General features: G+C 37.9%; 1 protein-coding gene and 1 long non-coding RNA gene across 3 annotated transcripts; one reads left to right on the top strand and one right to left on the bottom strand.

Annotated features, from left to right (window-relative positions):
* Positions 1-9,077: 9,077 nt before the first annotated feature.
* LOC115420492 (uncharacterized) lies at positions 9,078-10,090 on the bottom strand. Its single transcript, XR_003935549.1, has 2 exons — positions 9,983-10,090; positions 9,078-9,107 (listed from the first exon to the last, which is right to left on the bottom strand). It is a non-coding gene; the product is annotated as an uncharacterized LOC115420492 (long non-coding RNA).
* Positions 10,091-12,937: 2,847 nt separating this feature from the next.
* Positions 12,938-24,314, top strand: c6h15orf39 (chromosome 6 C15orf39 homolog). Of its 2 annotated transcripts, XM_030137578.1 has the most exons (5): positions 12,938-13,228; positions 15,150-18,387; positions 21,252-21,272; positions 21,462-21,496; positions 22,417-22,552. In XM_030137578.1, the coding sequence occupies exons 2-5, from the start codon at positions 15,192-15,194 to the stop codon at positions 22,420-22,422; spliced, it is 3,258 nt and encodes a 1,085-aa protein (XP_029993438.1). In that variant the 5' UTR covers positions 12,938-13,228; positions 15,150-15,191; the 3' UTR covers positions 22,423-22,552. The 2 variants fall into 2 exon arrangements, with proteins under 2 accessions (XP_029993438.1, XP_029993437.1); XM_030137577.1 differs by lacking the exons at positions 21,252-21,272; positions 21,462-21,496 and having other exon boundaries at positions 12,946-13,228; positions 22,417-24,314.
* Positions 24,315-24,532: the final 218 nt, after the last annotated feature.

The raw sequence follows: 24,532 nt of genomic DNA, 5'->3' as shown, positions 1-24,532 counted from the left end.
AGTACATAATGACTTATTTAACCCATAAAGACCCAGTGCTACTTCAGTGGCAGTTCCAAAATATATTTTTTTCTCTATATTTAACTTTTCTTAAGTGATTTATCACCATTTATTATAACATTACCCTCTGTATTTTGCATTTTTCATTAAACACCAGGTATTTTTCTATGTATAATTCACTGATCATGCGGATGTTCATAAAAGCTCAGATTAAAGTTGAAGGTTATTATATCAAAACAGAGAAAATGGAGGAAAAAGTGACTTTTTGAGCCAAATACATCATTAATTGAACAGCAACCAGGTGACTCCATCCACTGTCATTGGTCAAACTCCATGGGTTTTACTGGTGAATTCATGTTGTAGAAGATGTCAGTGTTTCCACAGTAACTACAGAGCCACTGAACATCCAAATGGGTCATATCTGATAACCATGAAAAGATGAAAAACTGCATTTTACAACAATTATTTACATGTATTGATAGGATTAGTGGATCAACAGGTATTAAACAGTTTAGATCAGTAGATGGTTTTGGTCATTGGTGGCTGTTTGGGTGTTTATGGGTTAATGTATTTTTCCAAAAACATTTCAAGTACCCCCTGGGCTTCTTCCAAGTACCCCTGGGGGTACACATACCCCCATTTGAGAAAGACTGGACTAAATGAACAAACATTAGGACAAGCCTGTTTACTGATATGCTACACTGTCTGCCTCAGAAAACTTTTTGTTTTCACTGAATTACTCATCATTCATTTTGTTTGGATTGGAGCTAAACAAACAATACAGTTGTGATCAGATAGACAATGGTATATCAGGTTCATTTTATGTTTATTTTTCCTCCACATGTGTGTTGAATAAGTAACATGAGAGCCAAATGTTCAGCTTGCTCAAAAAAACAGATGGCAGTTCCTGGGCTGATGGCATGAAATGTCCAGAAACAGGAATGGTGTCAAAGGTAAACCATGACAAGAATGTAGATTTTAAAACCAAATGTACTGCCATTAAGAGACAGTCTGTTAATGTTGAATTCTCTTTCTCTACGAAGGTCACTGTGTTCTTGTTTTATTATGATTAAAGTTTATCATTGTTAAACTGACATGTTTTATGCAGAGGAAATAACTGATCTCTTTGCTTAAGGTGACTAGAGTACACTTTGGCAGACCGGTTATTATGCAATAAAAAAGTCATTACATGCAGTATCTTAACAGATCTTCCGTCGTGAACAGCGTCCTGCTTATTCTGTTAGAGATGTCACGGGGTCCAAGGGGTTAATAATGTGAGGCAGAGCGGAAACTTCTTTCCTGCAAGACAGTTTGACAAACTGACTTTACTGCGACCACTCATGTCATAAAACTGTCAGTTGAGTTAGGGACACATCTCTGACTCATTAACCTTTAGGTTCCAGTGTCTTTTTTAATGCATTTCTTTAAATTTCCAAAACCTATGCCAGTGAGGAACAGATATATTTCAACCAAGCACTCTTTAAAACATTACTCAAAGTACCAAAGGTCAAAAGTGATGAAATCCATGGTTGACGTTAGTGTAGTCATGTTTACCTTTGTGAGAACTCTCTATCTCATAACAAAGTAAATGAACCAGTCTGGATTGTGTCTTTAACGCCAACAGAAGACCTGTGAGAGGATGTCAAACTGAACCAGACAATGCTTTGTTTATATGAGTAAAAGCAGACAGTGACTGCCCTACTTATAAACTGAAAGGAGCAGAAATTTGTGGTGGTAATCTTGGAATGTCTAAAACAATAGATACATGTTAGACCAGTTGTAAAGACACAGGGTACCTGGTTTAAGAGGGCTTAAAATATAAGTACTCAAACAGTGACAAAAACAGCTTTAAAAATGTTTTATATAAACAAATGTCATCATGTTGTTTTCTTTTAGTTCAGAAGCCATGCACTTGTATGTCCTACTACCTAAGTGTATTTACAGTTATATACAATATAAATATTAAAAAAAAATGTTGCTGTCAAGCAGATGATAAGTTAAGTGAGGAGTGTTAACTTGAATATAGCACAATGGCTATGATGCAAATTAGTGGCATTAGTTATAATTGGCAGAATAGTAATTATATAGTTTAGAATTATATAGTCATAATAGTAACACATTTTCCAGTCTCAGGTATGTAGGTTATTTTATTGATGCTACTATTGAGCAGTTCCTCCGGTTAACAATCCAAACAAAGCAAAAATGATCCAAAAACCAGCAGAATGACATGAAATTAATAACTATGTTATCACCAGAAACAGGCTATTGAACATCAGGGATCATCGATAACCAGGTAACATGTACATTCACGAGTGTTGAGCAGCATGTCATCACAAAAAACAGAAGAATACTGAGGTAATGAAGCTGAAGTTTTGTTGTTTTACAGCAGTATTGAAAAAGCAATAAGTCGTCTTGGTTTCTTGTGCAAATGGTGAATCATAAAGTGTATTGCCATCTTGATTTTTTACTTCCCTTTTCCTTCTCCCTCAAAAGGCCCTAACTTTTGCCAAGCCACAGCTATAAATCAGAATGTCGTCTTAACCTACAGACGCAGAAAAAATTATTCGACCACCCTTGTTTTCTTCAATTTTTTTGTTCATTTTAATGCCTGGTACAACTAAAGGTACATTTGTTTGGACAAATATAATGACAACAACAAAAATAGCTCATAAGAGTTTAATTTCAGAGCTGATATCTAGCCATTTTCCATGTTTTCTTGACAATAACCAAAATCACTTAAGTTCTTACATCAATAGCTATGGCATTGTACTGACAAAAACAGTGCTTTTAGGCATTCCATGTTTTCTGTCTGTTTTAGTCACATGATCCACACAGGAGTTAGTACTTGATTGCATAACCATTGTTTTTGATGACTTTTGATGGTCAAATATTTTTTTCCGTGACTATATCTTGCTTGGTTAAATAAAGGTTAAATGAATAAAAACAAATAATAAAAAGATTAGAAACATGCATTTAATTCCAAAATATAATGTTTTCTGTCCTGCCTTTAATCTATTGGCTGCCTACAGAACAAAACATTCACTTTGAATGAACAAATGGATGTTTGTGTTACTGGTGTTTTCAAAGCTGCCTGGGATATAATGTTATTATCTTAGTTTATCTTTGCTCCCACCTATGAATCTAAAGAAGGCGGGGAAAATTTGGTTGTCAAATCACTGAGGCATTGTTACTGTTGAGTTGTTGAGGTTGAGACACATGTGAATGGCTTTCCAAATGAAAAGCATCCGTCCATGAGCTGTAACCTGTCCTGCTGCTATTGGCTGCAGTGTAATTTGGTTAATGAGGCCAGAGAAACATTACATCAGCCAAGGGGAGTGTTGTCGTAGCCTTGACAGCACTGTAGAGGAGTGTAGGTGCACTTAATGGGTGTAAGCACCATATTCACACAGCTATGGTCAAATCACAAAAACTTCCAGCCTGTATTCAGAGGAGATACTGTGAACTAATCAGAGGTACACTTGTTTAGACACAACATACCATATCATACATACTGCTGTTTATTATCTCTCTCTCTAGAGCGATGTTTTGCTCACAGCTTCTTTAAACAGCATCAAAATAATAATATCACAACTATTTCATGACCTACATAAAAATCATGAAAAAACATGCCATTGTTGGTATGTAATTATTGTTGAAATATATTGTATTATAAGTTATGGAGACTATTTTTTAGATAGCTACTATGTGTAATATATATCAGTTTTCCTAATCTGTTTACTATCTGTTATTAACATTATTAGGGCTCTAAACAGATGTAACTTCATCATTAAGGAAGCAAAAGTAATGTGTTATGTTGCATAAATGTGAGAAGGGGGTGGGATTTAATAAGTTTTCTTCTTCCCACTCCTTTTTGAGCAGTACATATTGAATTTATTTTGTTATCACTAGGGTACATGACAATTGCTATATTGTCTTGATCACCTTTATTTATTAATGCATTTGCTCTGCTATTGGTTCCTTGTACACCTAAAAATGTTTTTTTTTCTTGTGCTCAAAACAAATGAATGAATGTGTGAATCATAATTTCACATATAGACATATAACACTGTATTTTACAGACTGCTTATTTTGTGTTCACTCATTTCATTTTGGTTGCTATGAAAAACTGTAGACATCCATTTCTAGCTACTTACAGAATATATTTGTATTGTCATTTATTCAGATACTCTCACTGGCATTGTTATCACCACTTTAGTAAGAGGTTCAGTCCAGTACAGAGTCAGAGTCTGCAGATGATTAACAAAGAGAAACTGAACCAAGGAATATTTCAGACACACAATACAAATGTCACCGTATGAGGATCTTTTTAACAGCTTAACTCATAGAATTCAGACAAAAACTGGATGTTTTCCATAATCAAGGTTAGGATACGGGTCAATGAAGATGTCCTTAGGTCAGGCAGGATATAATATATAATATAATACTGTGTCAGCTTATTCTCTTTATATAGGAACAAGGCCTTCATATATGCATGATAGTTGTTTCTTTTTATGTTGATTTATCCAAGTCATCATGTCACCAGACACAGGTAAAGTTCAGACAGCAATTAAGAATCATTAATTGACACAGAATCCATTATATTTCACACTGAATACATTTTATTGACATCTAGATGCTATTGTGAAAGATGGTCACTCTAGATTCAGACATACAGTAGCTCTGTTCTCTCATTAATGATAGATTAAGTATTTTGTGGTGATTTCCAAATGATATCTTCCCTATACGTTTAACTTTTCCTGAGTGATTTATCACCATTTGTTATAATATTATCATCTACATTTTGCATTTTTCAGATATTTTGCTATATTTAATTTACTGACAATGTAGATGCTCATAAAAGTTCTGGGTAAATTCAAAGGTAAAAAAAAGAAAAGAAAAAGGGGCTTTTTCAGCAAAATATATAATTAATTGAACATAAAAACAAGTGTCTGCAACCACTGATTTTGTCAAATTACATGGGTTTTATTGGTGAATTAATGTTGCAAAACATGATGGTCATTCCATGCTCACCCTGGAGCCTCTGAATGTCCAAACAGGTCATATCTGATGACCATGAAAAGCTGAGAAACCGCATTATACCTGAATTCTTTACACTTATTGATAGGATTAATAAAAATTTCAGTGGATGCTTTGGGTTGGGTTAAGGTTAGGTCGTAGTTGTTTAGGTCATAGAGGGTTAAAGAAGTTTTAAAACACCTTTGAATGCAGCATTTTAGGAATTAAATATTCTTTCCTGATGGCAATTGTAGAGTATATTTGTAAAGGTACTATTTTTACATGAGTTTTACTCATTGTTGACAACGGTACGTATAGGTTATTTAAGGTACATGATCAAATATAAGCAACAGCGTGAAGCAACATGGAAATAAATAGGAGATTACACTGAACATTATTTTCAAATAACTAGTGACCATCCTATTTAAAACTAAAACATAATAATGATTAAAAAGGAAGCTCAGGAGAGGAACTACAGAACTCAACAAAGAAAAAAATAATAATGTAACTTTGGAGGTAACCACTTGTATAATCATCAAATGACTCTTATTGACTGTAGGTTAAATATTTACTTTTGTATTAGAGCACTGTGCGCAAATTAAAGTATGCATACCATGCAGTCATGTGCCAGCAAATATTTATTTCTCTTATATATATCTCATCCTTTGTGTCAGTATGTGCGCACAATAAGGGATTCATGCGTCATGTGCGGCTGATGCAACAGCGTTCTCAAGGCTCAGTTTCTGGCCTCAGGGATTATTCAAAAGTGTTTCATCAGAAAACATATCCTGAGAGATCACCTGCTGTTTTCCCTGTGTCACCACAATTCATTTTATTGATGCTCAACTGCTTAAAAGTGGTAAACACCTTGTGGATATGAATGCAAATACTACAGTACAGACGCATTTGGTGTCATAAAAGCAAGAATAGAGTTGGGTTTTTTCTTTTTAAATTCTGTCAAACTATTCATTTAATTTATTTGTAATAAAAAGTGTCCTAGAGGTAAATGAAAACTCTTATTCCAGATCGTATATTTAAACTTCAAATTACTAAATTTGTTATATAATCTGTTTCATTATTGTACACTTAGATTTATTAAATATGTTATAAATGTTTATTAACATGTACATTTATTAAATATTTATGAAACATATTCAACCTGTATGGTACTTTCAGCTGCTAAACCCCTTATAAATAATTGCCTCTGCATCAAGAAATAACAGGAGCAAAGTCACTTTAAAGGGGAAAAAAATCTCCATATAATTCTGTATGATAATTAACTGACTTGGTGAAAACCAACCCACAGAGGAATCTCTGACTCTGTTTTGAAAACTCTTCTCCCCTGCTTAATACATGTTAATACTACGTGTTGTTACATATCTGCACTGCCTGATTGTACTTATTTGCCTTTTCATTGTGTAAACATGTTTTCAGCAACACAGTAGAATTCAACACGTTTAATATGTCTTTTTGTTTTCTGTGTTTCAACATTTCAACTCTGCCCATATGGCACACTGTTAGCCCCTCGATGACATGTGTTGGGTAGCCTTAAGGTGTAAAACACCATGGTAACTGGAAATAGGGGAGATGTGAGAGGACTCTGCAGGGAGATGCTACTGCTTTCTCTTCACCGTCAAACCCCTCGACAAGTGCCTCTTTACCGGTGAGGCCACGGGGAATGATGGAAGCCACTAACTTGTCTAGACTGAACAGTGGAAGTCCCACAGGATGCATCAATTAGACTCACGGATGAAGAGGGACCAGCATGATGCAAGTGGAATAAGATATTAACTCATTCTGAAAGTAGAAAAAAGAAAAACGCAAGAAAGAGTAGAAGAATGCACACTTGATGTTGGTCATCCATGGTAACCCATAAATGAAGTTCATCACATGTTGGTAAATCAAACAGTATAAATATTATTATTTTTCAACCAAATATTACAGCACACATTCACAAAGATAAGGTGATCATTTCTGCTGTTACATAATTTTGCATTTGCGTCATTTGACAAGCTTTCAACAAGAAGCATTTTGATGGTGAAAGATTGATGTTTTGATAATCAAATTGAGATATGTCAGACTGAATCATACGCAAAACGCTGTTTGACTCTCTGAGGAACTAAACTTTGCTTAAGTGCATTTATTTTGTTATTTTCATTTATTTTTATTGTGAAACACACTATTTCATTTTTTAAAAAGAGCATGTTTATGAAGTGGAACAGGTGTCCCAGATCAAAAGGGCCTAAGACTGGATTTTGTTCTACTGGCCAAAATCTTCTAATTGGTCTAAAAATCACCAGAACTCAACATTAAAGGCAACCAAGATTTATTATGTGCAAAAAATCTGAGAGCATTTCCCAGTGTCACCAGGTATCAGGTACATCAGAAGAACACTGACCAATAGGTCACCACATTCATCTCTAAATGTCATTTTCCACACCCATTGATCATTTTCATTGGGTTGACATACTGACACCATTATAACGTTTCCAAAACTTATTGGCCATGTTACCACATTACACTATCAGCTCCTCCTGTTGTCTAGCAGCTCTATGTTCTGGACGGCTCCCAAGGACATTTTGACCTGTTTTAAATAATTCATGATGGCTTTGCTTCTGAACATTTGTGGATACCTTCCCGGGGCATAATGCTTGGTACCTTCACTCTTCAACACAGTTGTGTTCAGACCCTTCCCCAGACGTGTCCTTACATAACCTTTTTCTTTCAACACAGTCTGACTGCATTTTACACCATTATAACTTAATCCAGACAAAACCTCTGTTTCTTGTAACACAACCTTACTATATTTTACACCATTATATCTAACTGTTTTTTGTACTATATTTTTAAAAGTCAAATTGTCACATAGGCTGACACTAGTTTGTTTTGGTTCTTTCATATTTAATGTTTTAAATTATATATTTTCCACACAGGACAAATTACTGGGCATTTTTTCCAGACTCAAAAGTATTTTTCTCAAAAAGAGAAAATTTTCTCTATATTGACTTTGGAGAGCTCTACCCAAAGAGTAACTTTTACTTTTTTTAGAGAGGGACCAAATGGTATCTGAGTAGAGTAAAATTTTCTTCAATTTGAATACATTTTACTCAGAGAAATTTCCTGTGCACGCATACATAGTTTCATATAGGATAGATATTGCATACAATGATCATATTATGTAGTGACTCTTAACACACATGTTAAATCGTAATCTTTCCCCTTCTAATCCTTCATTATTTTATTTTTAAAACAGTCAGTAAGTGTTAATACTGTTGTTTTCCAACTTATATGTACCAATACATTTTCAAACATGTTTTCATCACTACGCACTAGTTTAGCAGCATAATTAAGGCATTAACTTTATAACCTTTCTGAAACAAACTATACTACATTTACCTGCTCAAAACAATATCATAAAACTGTCGAGGAAAAATGGAAAATCATCAGTTCTATGCACAAGTATACAGCTAAACTGTAGACATTATTCAGTGCACATCACACAGCTACTATTAATACTCAGCTGAACTTCACTATGTTTTGTAGGAGCCAATAGACCAACTTCATCTCCTGTTGAACCTGCCTTGAACCCTTAAACATTATGAATGAACTGATGTTTGTAATAACAATGCTTGGTCTGTACTGAGATGTGTGGCTTGGTCGATGTATTGGGTCTGCACCATGTGTTGAACATGAGCCGTCAATTAACATCGAAGATTGCCTTGGGCCTGCACCATCTGTTGAATATGTATCGTCATATGTTTTACAGGTTTTCTCAGTCGCTTTGGTACATTTCTCCAATCATCCTCGACATTTGCAAAACAGTAAGTGCATTTCTCGAAACAACTCATACAAATAGCAAAACACCACGGATTACCTGAAAAAGCCAGTCTAGTTCATCTCTCAAAAGTAAATATCTGTGTCAATGGACATGTCAGTGCTATCAGAATGACAAGTCCTTGTGTCATTGTGTACGAATAAGACAATCCAACTGCTTAGTCATGTTGTCAATATAACAGATACTCTGGAGGGATGTTCTGATGTAAACTATGGCTAAAGTTTTGATGACAATTATTGTAAATTGTAAGTTACACCTGTAATGGATTTATGTTTAAGTTTATGTATTTGGCAGACGCTTTTTTCCAAAGCGACTTACAGGGGAAAACCAATCAAATCACTCAATCAATCAAATTTATACATATAGCGCCAGATCACAAAAAAGTTATCTCATGACACTTTATATATAGAGTTGGTCAAAACCAGACTCTGAGCCAATTTACAGAAACCCAACAGAATCCTCCAGGAGCAAACACTTGTGACTGGTGACAGTGGTGAGGAAAAACTTCCCTTCAACAGCAGAAACCTGGAGCAGACCCAGACTCCTGGAGGATAGCCATCCGCCTTGACCAGTTGGGGTGAAAGAGAGAGGGTAAAGAAAGAGAAAAAGAGAGAGCAATGGAGATAGAGACTGGGGGAGAGGGGGAGAAGGGGAGAAGGGGGGAGTAGGGGGAGACACATGGAGGCAGTTGAGGATAAGTGAGTGGTGATGATGAGGGCAGGGAAGAGGCAGGACCACCGCAGCAGGTCCAGAGATAATCCTGGAAGATTTACTAGCACTCTGAGACAAAGAAAACACCAACACTCTGACAGAGGGAACACAATAACTTGTAATGTTGCAAGATCACAATTTGAGACAATACAAGCAGTCAAAGCCAAACCTTATAATCGTCTGAACTGGGCTGACCAGAGTCCAGCTTAAATATGTTCTACAAAGGTTACACGACGGTGATAAATCTAGTTGACCTTTACAGTGAGCACGGACATACACTAGTCTTCAGCATTCTTCAGCAGTTTTGTGACTGACAGCAAGCAGCTGAATGTAAAAATGATAACAAACATAGTCTCTGTGGTGTCAGATTTGATTGACAGTTACCAAATGTTGCTAGTGGACAGATTTTCCTGCACACACCTTAGTGTATGTGGGAGATTTATTGCAAGAGACTGGACAAGATTCACATTTGTGCTCTTACTGTTTGTACTGTAATTTGTTGACAGACCATGTCATCGCAATAAAGAAATAAAAAGACAGCACTACATAGCACAAAGAAAAAACAAAAGTAGGAACCTGAACATAGGCCAATCTCCTTAGGGAAAACTGTCCATGCAGTGTTGAAGAAATTACAGCGCAGTCCTCCTACACCTCCTGACGTTCCTGTCTGTTCGGCCACAAATCAGAATCAGCTTTATTGGCCAAGTATGTGAACACATACAAGGAATTTGGCTTTGTTTTTTCTTTGCTCACGACGTACAATTTCAACATGAACCCAAAACAACATGAACCCAATCACACTTGAACATAGACCTAATATAAACAAACATTCGACTAGCAACAAGGACAATAATGGTTTGAGATTTACAGTGGATTTATATTGTAATATGTAGAGAGTGCAAATTGGAGATTTGTATACAGTGAGTGGATGTGTACATGGATCTGATCTATTAAAAATATATGTTTATGTATATATTATTGTAGTGCAAATTATTCAGAGTTTTTACATTATATATATATTTAATTCTCATCCACATCACAACAAATATCTTCTCTTGCAATGCAGCGTGGAAAGAATCTTTTAGAGTGTCTTATCCAGCCTCTGTAGGCATCTGCTGTGACATATTATGACAACTTGTTCAACCATTTTGCATGTTAAGACTTATGCGATGAACTAAAGCCTAAATGTTGTGGGTGGTGAAACTATTCAACAAAGACCCGTTATAATACATTTGGATCAACATGACATAAGCAATTGCTCATGTAGGAAACAGCAGAGAATAGTACATAATCATTTGCATGGATGTACCAAAGTATTTGCAACTTGTTCAAAGAAATAAGAAACTCTTTTTTTAAATGTGAACAAGTGACACAATGATGTGAAGATTAAACAGGTGGTTTTGTGAATTTCAATTCTGATCTGAGAAATGTACCAAAACGACTGAGAAAAACTGGAATACATCAAAGACTCTGTTCCTTAATAGAAGTGTGCCTTTACTGGGATAGAACCCTTAATTTATTTATCACACTTTGATTGTATTTTACTTGCATTTTAAAATTGTATTTTATTTGTATTTTTAATTGGCTTTTAATTGTATCTTGCACTGTAAAGCACTTTGTGACCGTGAAAAGTGCTCTATAAATAAAACTTACTTACTTACTTACTAATTAATCACGGAATGTAACTATTAATTCTTTGTTTCTGTGCATTTAAAACCCTGATGATGACGTACTCAGCATCGATTCCTCGGTGGTCGCTGACTGTAATTTTACTGGTTTCGGTCCTTCTGTGCAGAAGTTAAATAGATACAAAGACAAATTTCTCTGCATTGGTCTCCCTTATTCGGACAAATTTCCACCACAAACTGATGTAAAATGACAATAAAAATCATCAGGAACATTAATTTCCGCTCAAATTCACTTTAGTTGATAGATTTAATGTAAAATTGGGTTGTGAGGGTCTATCGTTTTTAAGGCAGGTCCACAGAAAAACTGCATTACACAGGCACACTATAATGTTATTCTGCTGAACACACATCAACATTTTTCTCAGTGAAGACAATAATGTGAGACATGAGGTAAAACATAGTCGAACTGAGGTAATGGCTGACCTGACTTTAACTTTGGTCAACGATTAACTACATTAGGATTGGGTTAAGAAACTGACATTCTCTAAAACAGCTACAGAAGCATTTTCCATTTATTGACAATTAAATAGACAAATCTTACTTATATATGCATCTTTCAGAGTATCCATAGCCGACTCTTTAATTACTTCTTATTCACATGGTCTTTTTAAGTGTCATATGGTTATCTTTGTCTGTTTGTTTTATTTTGTTGACATACTGCTACTCATTTATGCTGCTCTTTGGCAAGGTCTTCTTTTATCTCAGTGAGACGTTTACCAGATAAAATGAGGGAAACCAGTTCTTTTCCAGTTCATTGGGAGTTTTCCCCTCCTTGCTCCGAGTGGTAGAAATTTGGCTTATAAAGTCTTTGAGCAAGGATTGTCTTTTGTGTCACTTATTCTTGAAAAAGAAGGTCGATTTACAGATTTACCGGATGCAATACAGTCAGGAGATGTGTACCAAAAAATAAAGAGGATTCAGTGATTTTCAGGAATATGGGCGGGAGTCTATGTATGAGAAATATACAGTAGGATAGAAGAGTTTTAGCAGCTATGATGAGATATAAACTAGCTCAAACCAGTTCTGTGTCAAGGCCAGGGCTGTGAACAATAGACACACAGATACTGACACAACATTGTACTAGACAAAGGAACATTCTATGAAAAAGAGAAACAAATTAAAAACGTTTTGCTGCAGTAATCTTCCTTTAGACTCTTATAAGGCAAATGCATAACCTGGGAATCAAGATACTGCAGTTGTAAGCTTTTACAGAATGTCTAGGAATTAAAAAAAAAAAAAAAAAAAAAACTCTTGTGGGAGATGTCATCACTTTTTCTGTGCTACATTTTTCACCTGTGCATAGGTCGGCAGTAGCTGTGAGAATGCACTAAGATAACTTTAGTCTGGGGTTTCTACACTGTAATAAATAGCGACAGTTAGATAAAGAAGGGAGTGCATGATGCATGATGTCTCCCATAATAATAATAATAATAATAATAATAATAATAATAAGATCAGATTACTTAGGTTTGATAAGCTCCCTAAGGGAATCCAGAAACTTGGTTTGGGTAACAGTGTATGGAGTGTAAATCCGGTACAGAAAAGTCACATTGCACTTGCGTTATCTGTTAAAGAATGAGGAAAACGTGACAGTAAGTTCTTTTTAGATGGCAGCAGTCAGCCAACAGAGAGCCGGACATGAGGATACAGCCAATAAAAAGTCACCAGCGGGAAAACATCACATGTGTAGAAACCCAGCCATGGATAGACACAGGGTGTGACTCCGCCTATTGATCAAAGACCATCCTCCTTCCTTTTGTCTTTTCTTCAGTTTGTTAACTTCTCTAAAAGCCGCGTGGACCGGGTCGAGCCGCTCCAACCTTTTGGCACGGCCTTCATTTCCATTCCGCCGTAGTCCTGGGATTTTGACGCATCCGGTCAAAGCGAACCAAGAAACAAGCGGAGAGGAGAGTTTCGTTCCAAGTCACAATCTGTGTTTCATGGAGTCTTCGTCATGTATCTTCACCGCAGGACTTAGGTAAGAAACTACATCTTTATGCTTCAAATCTTCTTAGTGTTTGAGGAAAGGAAATCAACAGCAAAGCGTGCGTGACTTGGAACGCGCGCATGGGGATATTTTCTTAGAAAGCATGATACATGTAAAACTATTATCTAATATCACTTTGTATTCCACGCAGACTAATGTGCCTCAAGTGATTGACATTGTGATTAATGTCCGCAGTGTGGTTTTTGGTGTTTGTGACGCTTGGGCAGCCTCGGTGTCAGTCGAACTCTTGCGCGTGTATTATTTCCATATTTTTGCGTCCTGTGAATCTGAGTGGGCTGTTCGTGCAGGAAGCTCTGGTTTCTGTGTTACATCTGTTAAGCAAATGCAATACTTCATAATCAGTCTTGCAGAAAAAGCTGTCGAGAAACTTTTTTTTTTTTTTTGCATACTTGTAAGTTCCGTTTTTACGTCTAGACGCGTAAGATAAAAAAAAAAAAAAAAAACAGGGAAATATTTTTTTGTTGACATCTTCTCATTTTTTAATCTGGCTGAATATATTAGTTGTGCAACTCCTGAATAAATAAGATTAAAACTTCCCCATTCACTTTTTCAGTTAGGGCCATTCTCCATCACCCTTTCCCACAGATCTTGGAGTACACACACACACACACACACACACACACACACACACACACACACACACACACATATATATACATAGTGCGGCAGTTGAAATGGCTCTGCGCAGTTTCACCGCGCTCATAAACCGCAGTCGTCCTTGCTGTGCGCAGATAATTCATCGCTGCTATTCTGTCACAGGTGTCAACAGGATGAAGTGATAAACATCTGAGCAGTTGAGCTGATGTCAAGAGCCTGGATCTGGTATCACTATGGCCCCAGAGAGGATATGTCTCTCTCTTTTTTTTTTTTTTTTTTTTTTAATTCCACCCTCCTCTCACCCCACAGATTATTAACATTGTACATTTTATACTGTCAGATAGAGGTAGAGGCCTGTGTGTGTTGGATCTGTTACAGCTGTTTCAACATATCATGCCTGATATGTTCCAACTCTGGCTGGTTGTCAAAGGACAGCGGGGATGTTTTGCTCTATGATCTGTTAGTTTTGGGAATCAATCTCTTCCGACGGCGAGTTGTCGTCCAGCAGGAGATCGACTTCAGTGACAAAAAATAAGAATAAAAGCCTTTCTCTTGTTTCTACCTGAACCGCGGCCTCTGTCGGTTCATGCAGATGCAGCGTTGGTTTTGGGTAAATCACGTGATAAAGTTCCCTTTCTCTTTTTATCAAGCTGACAATAACACGTCAAATGTTTAATCATGCTGCATTCAGGTGCCTTTTGGAAAAGCCAGGATTGAAAGGTTGAGGATGCACGATTATTATGTTTAAAAGGTACCTGCAGCTTGTTTTTCACTCATAATTTACTGATGCCACATTCACAAAGTATGAAGTGTCTTAGTTGTTTTCCTTGCTCATAATGTCAAGCATTTTTTGAGATTAAATATCTTTCAGGTGTAGATAATGCAGGTTTAGAGGCAGATAATGCATAATCTTGCCCAATTTAATTACATTTAAATACATTTGGTCTGAAAAAATTGTTTCATTAACAGAATCGCCAGGAAAAAGCTTTAAACGTTTTAAGCATTTATGTCCCTTACTCACTTTTTCCCTCTTAGTGAATATTGCTGAATTCAGCGTGTCTCTTGACTAAGGCTGTACGTGACATACATGTGATAAACCACAAGATATATAATATTTTTTAAAAGGCCTTAAGCTACTAGTTATCCAATGATGACTTTCTGTGTTGAAGTGTTTATTGTCCCGTTCCCATGTGATATCCTGGTTGGATGTTTTGTAGGCTTATTAAAAAGATAAATCTGAATTAGATATTGGAAATTTATGGTGTTGTCTAATAGTTGTTTTTTGTAATCATAGGTTTGGAGCCTTAATATCACACCATCTTTACAAAGTGACTACATGATGAGCAGCCGTTCAGTGGAGACCCTCATTGACTCAGTGTTACAAAGGAAGATGCCGTTATTTAATGGGACTATAGCAGCCACAGGACTGTCAACGCCACAAAATATGTCTGCATTCCTGGGAAAACAGACACTGCAGTTCAGTGGTGGCTATTTTTCTTACGACCCCAGCGGAAAGGATGGAGCAGGATTTACTCCATCCCTTTTGGATGGCAGAAGTCCTGTGAGTCACCACTCTGGTATGGATGGACAGAACCACATTATTTACAGGCAAGACAGCAAGTCAGAAGAAGGCCATTCTTATTCCTCTCCCCAGTGTCACACCCCAGTGAAACAAGGGTTTACATTATACACTAAGAGTCCTGGAGTTAGCAGCCCTACAGCTGCAACGTCAGTGATTGTTAGAAAACAAAAAAGTGGAAGCGAGAGTGCATCTCCTCTAACTGAAAAATCTGTTTATTTAGCAATTCCTAAGCCAATTTATGGCCATAACCCTTGCTGCAATGAACTGGGTTGTGTGATAGGACAACGCTACAGTGTGGAACACAGGTCTCCTAGGATATCAAACCCTGTATATGAGCATGACTGGAGGCAAAGTGAAGCTCACTACACTGAAACACTTCCCATCCAGCGAACAGCACAAGAAACACTGGTGCAACAGAGAAGTTTACAGTTAGAGCCTGGCACAGAGCCTCTAAAGAGGATAGCAGTGGAGACGTACAGCCCTGGGAGAGCAAGGACTTTGCCCGGGGTGGTTGAACCAAGCTACAGCAGTTACCCCTGCACCCCACCTCGCACACTGTTTGGTTCTTTAAGTGAGCAGAGCCAGCATTTACAGACTTCCCCCAGAGCCTACCCCAGCCTGTACCCCTCCCATCCTACATATGAGCATATGACCTCAGAGATTTATCAGGACCGCTCTCCCATTTCCAAATATGGGCAGCTAACACAGCACCCAATGTTTTACTACCCCCAAGCAAATGTGGAGGTAGAAAACAGGACACAGTGTAAAGATATTAGCTCTAAGCACAGGGAAGATGTCCCTGTTATTCTTAAACATGCAATCCCAAATTCCCAGGACCATTATGTACTGGCTCAGTCACTTCGTGGTGAAATTTCTTTGCCCTTATCTGGCACTGAAACACTGCCAAATAATTCCTTATTGCAAGGATATGACTATCCCTGTTACGCTGTCCCTAGACTTCATTTAAATACAAGCCACATTAGAGCTGCTCTTAAAAGGCCCCCTGCCATGCACTCCAACCGCTTAAATGTTTCCCCATCTATCCAGCCTATAGATGACCCAATAGTCTCTTCAGCCATCCCACATAAGGAAAAATCCAGTGACAGCCTGCATGCTGGGCAGTCACACACCTCCCCGCTATTCCTTCATTTGGACCAGACCAGTCCTACTGCACCTCTAAGAAAATCAGAGGCTTCACCTCCCAATGTACAAATTAACAGATTTTTCCCCCAGCTCCATGGAATTCACAGAGATCGACCTGTCCTTTCACCAACTAGCATCACCGTAGACAACTCTTGTGTAACCCATGTACCATGCACTAAACAGCCAAAGGGACTTCCCACTTCCCCCGTGTCACCAGTGGCGTGGCTGCCCCATTTACCAAACCATTGTTCAGGTCCAGTCCATAGAGCTGTGGCAAATAATGCATGTCGTCAGCAGATCATTTACTCCCCTGCAACAAGTAAAAAAACCCTATCCAGTTCAGCCACTGGTTATCCTAAAGGGACCCTGAAGAGAAGTATTTCTCATTCATCTACTCCCATCGTAATAAAAGAGGAGGAGGATGGGGATTTATGTGAAGTGGAACTGAGCAAGAAACGGCAAAAGGTGAAGGATGAGAAGGAAGTTGGGAATAACAGCGACTCTCCTCCTATGCCAGTCATCAACCATGTATTCAGCTTGGCACCTTACAAGGCATACCTGCAGGCCTCTGGAGTGTTATTGTCAGGTAGATTACCTCAGAGAACGGAGCAATCCTCAGAGGTCTGTGAAGATCCACCGAAGCCACAACAGAAACAGACAAAACCTGAAAAAGTTGAACAGCAGCCTGATGTCTGTCTTGTGTCCAAAGAAAATTGTCCAGATAATAAAACAGAGAAGCCTGTTGTAGAGATCTGTGAACTTAAAAATATCAAAGAGGAAAAATTAGATCCAGCAGACACAGACAAGCCTGTTCAGAGCTCTGTTAGTCAGGACTGTGTCAAAGTAATCAAGGAAGAACCGGATGAATGTGGTTTGTCTGACTGTGGGCCCATGTTGGTGATTAAGAAATGTAAACCTGATGACCTTGAAAATAAACCCTCACTGACAAATGAAAATACTACTTCAGATGAAGTCAAACCTGTTGAGGTGACCGCACAGCAGAACACATCTTCTCAGGGTGATGAATGCTTACAAAATGAACAGGTGCTCGATCCTCCCAAACCTATTTCTCCACCTCAACCTCCACCTCCACGTCCATCTCCACTGAATTTTAAAAACATTCCTCCCCAATGCCTTAAACTTTCCACATACAAAATTATTCTACCTGATTCTAAGCTTCATGACTCTGTTAAAATCCCACCAAAGCCCCAACCAGTGCAGCCACCATCTGAAATCACAGAAAAAACAGAGGTCAAAATGCCTGTTCGGAAGCACTTCCTTGAGCTCCACCATTCCCTGTCCAAGCTGATATCCGAATCTGTGTCAGCCTCATCAGAGCAGTCTCTCAGAACCTGGCTGTCGCAGTTAGAACTCCCTGAACCAGCATCTCCGACCACCAAATTCCAGAAAGTGACTTGTTTGTTGGGGGTTAAAGGCAGGGAGACATGTCTCAATGAGGAGATAAAGTCATCTCTTAATAAAGTTGTGGAGAGGTTGAGGGAGTACACAGTCCAGGAGCGCTGTCCATTTCCACATGTCATGCGGGCTGGAGCGGTTTTCCTCCCTATGCTGGTGGTGAAAGAGCTGCTTTTCCCAATGGTCCAGGGCAGCCTCATTGACCAGGTTCTGCAGGAACACAAAGTGGAACTTCGCCCCACGACGCTATCTGAGGAGAAGATTCTGATCCAGCTTCATAAACGAGCCTGTTCCTCCAGGCTCAGGAGGTTGATGTCCCTCAAACACCTGCCTGACATCTACGCCGACGTGGTCAATCTTCTGTATTACACCACTGTCTGTACACATTTGGGTGAGTTTGTGTTCACATTGGTCATTAAGTGTTGTGAAGTGGAAGGAAACATTTTTAAAGACCCCTTATTTTAATTGCTGAAATATTTGTCTTTTTTGAGAATGAATTGTGTTCTGGACACAAATTAGAGGCTTTAGAGCAGTGTTTTTCAACCTTGGGGTCGGGACCCCACATGGGGTCGCCTGGAATTCAAATGGAGTCATCTGAAATTTCTAGTAATTGATAAAAATAATTTAAAAAAAACTTAGCAATAAATATTATATGATGAGTTGAGAGAGACAATCACAATACATAAAAGACATGACAAACTCTAAAACTGAAGCACTGTAGTACTGTTTATCTTTCAAATGTTCATTGTGGTCGGTTTCAGATGCTGCAGCTCTTTCATGATTCATAGTTTGAGTTATTGTTTGTTCAGTATTAATTGTCAGCCTTGTAAATACAAGCTGGACTGACTGTACATATCCTGACCAAGGAAAATAAAATTCTCACTTTGTGCAGTAATCTACACCTGGCTTTTCTGCCTCTGTCCATAATAATATACATTATATAGCCTAAATGTAGTCTAAAATTAACGTTTATTTGCAGCATAGTATAGCAAACTATTACACGATCAAAACCAAATTAATGTTAGCAAAAAAAAAAAAAGTTTCAGTTTTGAATGTCTGGGGTCACCAGAAATTTGTGATGTTAAAATGGGGCCACGAGCCAAAAAAGGTTGGGAACCACTGCTTTAGAGTTATCAGCAGTTCTGTCAATCCCCCCTCATGGGTCAGCGCTGAACACAACTACTTATGTCAAACACTAATGTAGAGAAAAATAATATGTATGATTTCTCTAAAAAAAGAAGTGTGAAGTATTAGAAGTATGTGTTGGTGTGTTTACCTGCAGAACTGTTGGTGTCTACCTGTACTTTCTTATCTTCCTCTTGTTTTGCTGTGTTCAGGACATTTCTGGGTGTCACCTTTGGACACTATTCCTCTGCTTTGATCCACTGTGCAAAGGTGTGGGTGTATTTAGTTGTGATTTAGAGCATAACTGCTGTAAAAGATCTCAAAATAATGTCTATGTATTTGTCTCATGCCTTTGTTCTGGCTGCTTCAAAGCATGGACTTTGAATTATTTGTTTGTAAAGGTTTGTGGTGGAAAAACAGTGATATTAATGGTTAAATATGTAGTGTCTAATAACATTTAGTAAACCTATTTAACATAGACAAAATATCTGAACTCTACCTGAACCATCTTCTGTATCTGTCAATCCTGAACTTTGCTTGACCCTAAGTTGTGCTCTGTTCCAGCCCCGTACCACTCTACACCAATACACCAGCTCACATGTACATGGAAAAGCCTTAATTACAGGATACCTCTCAAGGAAAATAAGGATAAATAGACATGATATATGTTGTACTTTTCCTGATTCTATTACCATAGTAGTGGTAATGAGGATAAATTCTATGTAGAATCCAAATGGAGATTAACATTAACTGTACTTCATTAATTAAGTTAAACCTCTTTGCTCACTATGTAAGACTACGATTTATTCTCTTCCTTACTTAAATGTTTCTGATTTTATTAGTTCATGTCCTGCAGCACTAAAATTAGAATTCACATTATTAAAAGTTTTAGTTTTTTGGGTTTTTTTGGAATTGTCTTTTTATTTTATTTATTTATTTTTTTTCAGGCAGCCTTATCTTATCAGCATTTTACATCATGTATATAACTTCTATATATGTAAAGAAAAACAAAGAACAAAAACATACTCATACAGGGGAGCACTGACAGAAATAGCAAAAACATACACAGCAACCTAAAATGGAGTTAACGGGAAATAAGTATATTTCTCATTCCATTCTTTCCTTCCAGAAACTCTTTACCCCTGTATAACATTAACACTGAACATTTAAGGTGTGTAGCATGAATTAAGAGTTTACATGGGTCTATATGCATGTTACTCAAAAAGTAAAATCAGCTCTTAATAGTGAAAATCAACCCAGTTTTTCCAATAATTGGTGAATTTTTCTGTATCAAGTCTGACAAAGTCAACTTCTCCATCCTATAGATGTCTTCTGTAACCTCTATCCAGACCTCCAAGAAGAAGTTTTAGTTTACAAGGAGGCAGCTATGAAAATCTAACTTTTCAAGAGAAAGGGTTTGGCTCATTTTTAAAAGCTTTATATTATGACTTCATCAACCTAACCATTGTGCATAATAGTCAAACAGACTGAATTGAGAAAGTGAGAAAAATAGGTTGTGATATATAAAAATAAAACACGGTTTCCTGACACAGTGGTTTTATTTCTAAAACAAATAAACCCTCCCACACCTTTGCACGATTGTAGAGGAATGTTCTCATTCTACAGTGTGTCATAGACAGATCTTTAAGAGGAGATAGGCTGAAGACGTCGTTTACTGTGCATATGTTTGTGCTTTTTCCCAGACAGAACTGTGCAATAAATGAAACGAGCAGAAAGGGGAGAGAGCCCTGGACCTGGAGTGGCTCTGTTTTTATATTGTTCTGCCATGCATGCTACAAATAACAATACAAATACACTGACTAAGGACCCAAACACAGCAAAACAAAAGGAAAATAGAAAATACAGGCAGAAGGAAGAGTCTCTGCAGGTAAATACTCCACTACAAACCCACAGAGGAACAGAAGTGATGATTGAGTCTTTATACTGTTTTTGCCTTTTAAGGAAAAAAAACTGCCCTTTGAGAGTCGATGTTTATTTCATGTTTTGATAGTTTTTTTTGGTTTCGATGATTATCGATGGTGTGTGTCTATATAGTGATGGTGTAAGTGAAATTTGACACTCCAGTTTTGACCCTGTGTTTAAAATGGCACTTCCTGCTTCTTCTTGCAGAGTTCTGGAATTCCCCCTCTGGTACACAGTGATACTTTTTATTTACTCATTAGTTTGGACACATTAAAAACCTCATTTTTTATTATTTAATATAGTATTTGCTAAAACAATCTATAAGTAATCATCAGTAACCTTATTTTCTGTAATACTGGCCCTTGGTAAAAACAAAGACAGTAAATATTCTATTTCAAATCCATTTATTTTTTACAGAATCAACCTCTCCTGAAGTCCAAAAGAGAGTCCAGGTATATTTGTCTTTTTGTTGTCCCTCAATCTCCCTACTCTTTGCTTTTTTTTCCTGGTGTAGAAAGCAGGGAACATTTCATTGCATTTTTCAGTGACTAATCACAAAACTTTGCATGATTATATAATCCTTGTCATGGGCGGGGCTGAGCTGGGCTTTTTTTGGTGAAACTCTCCTTCACTGATTTGTTGATATTGAACTCAAGTTAAAATATGTAAGTCAGTCTATTGGATCATTTTACCAAAAGGGGGAAATGACAGCATACATTGCATTGTGCGTGTGTGTGTGTGTGTAGGCTGCATGTTTTAGCCTGTTTGGGTGGGGAGAAGTTCATGTTTAAAGAAGATGGTGATCATCATCTTTTAACTGACCAGTTCCCTCTTCCAAGCCCACATCTGTGCTGCTTAGTCATAGAGGGAAATGGGATGTAACAACTGGTGTCCGTGTGTTGAAACACTAGGTTCTCCTTCGTGGTCACTGATGGCTGTTATTTTCTGTGGCCCTTTCCTAACACGTCATTTTATTAAACTTGCACACAGCAACTGTAACACACAACAGTTTCCCCTGGGAATAATAACGCTTTCTGATTACATCTTCAGAAGGGTTCAGGACACTAAAGCTGGGCACCTACCTACACTTTTTCCCTGTCTACACTTGTGTTAGCATCCTTATAGCATTTGACTTTTTGTAGCTTTGGCCTTTAGCACAGCTTTCTCTTCTATCACTGCGAAAACGGTTTCTAACAAAGAAGCAAACTGACTTTTTTCACTTCCAGAAATCCTCTCCATTCCTCCAAGACTTGCTGTCCACTTAAATAATTCTCAAAAATTTCTTAACCCTGTCATCCACCTATTTTTTTTCAGTGACCTCATTATTTTCATGGTACTATGCGTTTCCTCTCTAACAGTCACTCTTTTGCAGGATTAAACATGGATGATTCTGTTAACGGAGAGCCAGATGAAGGTTCTGAAGTGTCAAGCGGCTGTACGAGTCCTGGATTTTCAGGTGTCGGGGCCTTAGAAGCCTCATCCTCAGAGTCACATCCGCAAAGAGGTCGAGAAGCAAATGGTAACGGGACAAAAAGCAGAGTAAAGAACAGTTCAAGGCGTATGTTTCTGGACAGTTGTTTGTCAGATGAGGAGAAACAAGACTCTGTAAAAGAGATTGAAAGCGAAGATGTACTAAACCAGTCAAGTACAGAAACCCAGAGTGGCCATCAGTCTGAAGAGGTCGCGAACAGTGACGGTGAATGTGTGGTTGCAAAGCAGGACGGTTATATAGATGACCCACAAAGTATGATGTTGGACAATTCATGGACGCGCCCTCTGACCTCAGACGATGTGTCTTCCAGTGACACTGAAATCTCTGACGCTCAGCCCTCAGCATCAGCCAAATCACCGGTTAAATCCAAGAGCTGTTCGGGCATGATTCTCAAACTGAGGAGGATGTTTAGCGGAGGTCTGAACAGAAAAAGGGCCAGGTATCAGGCGGTCTCGGAGTCAGGTGCATTTACCGATCCTTCCCTCTCACAAGCGGAAGACGAGGAGAAGGAAGGAGCCCGAGAGGGGACCGGTGAGAGGAGGACACCCAAAGTAACCCACCGGTGGCAGAGGGCTGGAGGCTTCTCCCCAGCTTTAAGACCCCTCAGTGGATCCTCCAAAAGAAAACACAGGTCATTACTGAAGATCAAATACTGTCCCTATTTGTCTGCGTGCCACAGCGCTGAGCACAGGAGACGGTGGGTTTTGCGTTCGGCTGTAAAGAGAGCCAGGCGAGCCATGAGGTTCTACTACCCAGACCTGGTGGGGAAGAGGATTCACCATCTGTATGAAGAAAATGACAAATCAGAAGTTTGGTACAGAGGGGAGGTGCTGCGTATCCATGAGGCCCACTCCAACCCTTTAAAGACTATATTTGAGGTCAGGTATGACAGCGAGCCAGAGTGGAAGTACTACTTAGAGCTGCTGATAGACTATAAAAAAGGCTGGCTCAAGATTGAAGACTAGTTTTCTATATACAAATGTTGCGTGGAATTTTTTTTTTTTTTTTAAATTTACCTGCTTGCTTTTGTTTTTAGCACCACACTAGTCGAAAATATGTCAGGCTTCCGTAAGAATGAGGTCACACTGGATACTGGTTGGTGAAGAGGTCAGCTACAAATTCCATTTCCATTAAGGGTTACAGGAAGCACTGTAGAGATCTACTGCTAATGTGCAACATCGTTATCGTCACAGCTTCTTCATCTAGTCTTCATCAGTTGTTTTTTTTAGTTTATGCAAATTAGATTGTAAATGAAACATCATGAATATGCTGTACATTTGTTTTTTTAATGTAAATTATAAGCAACAAGGCAATTTTGTGCCTTTATTATCCACATTCTAGTTGTGAAAGATGTCTAATTCTGCGTGAATCTTGTGAAGTTTTAAAGTTTTTTTTTTTAACAAGCAAATGATGTGAAGGCATTTTTTTTTTTTAAAGACGTCAATGCCAGCCATCTGTAAGTTTACATTACGAATGCTGTTGCTTTTTATTTTTTTTTGGTAGAGTGATTTCCTAGTTTCATTGTGGCCGGTGTTTTATCATGTAACTGAACCTGGAGAGGGATTGATGTGTTTTTGAAGCTGCTCAACAGGTCTTTAATGACTCTCAGGCTTAAATGTTCCCATGACATAGTGTTTATTTAATCACTGTGAACCTTAAGACCTCCACTGAAATTTTTTATTTAATTTTAATTTTCTGTAATTTTTCTAAGAACTTTGTGAATGAAATTGTTAACATTCTTACTATGGTCTCAAATAAATGTTTGCAATACTTTGGGATGACTTTATTCAGCTTCATGTCTGAACTGGTAATGTTGTATTTGGGAGGTAATCGTGTAAGATGCCAATTCATTAACATTAGTTTGTCCCCATCCTGTGGCAAAAATTGGAACTACAAATGCCCCCACAAAAAATACTCACAAACATGACACAGTACAGTTGTAATTTCTTCAGGACAGAAAAAATATTGACTGTGGCACATTAAACAAGCAGCCATG

The sequence above is a fragment of the Sphaeramia orbicularis genome, chromosome 6, assembly GCF_902148855.1.
Source record: "Sphaeramia orbicularis chromosome 6, fSphaOr1.1, whole genome shotgun sequence".
Lineage (NCBI taxonomy): Eukaryota > Metazoa > Chordata > Actinopteri > Kurtiformes > Apogonidae > Sphaeramia > Sphaeramia orbicularis.
Note: the sequence above shows the minus strand (reverse complement) of the source record. Positions and strands in the feature narration are given on the sequence as shown.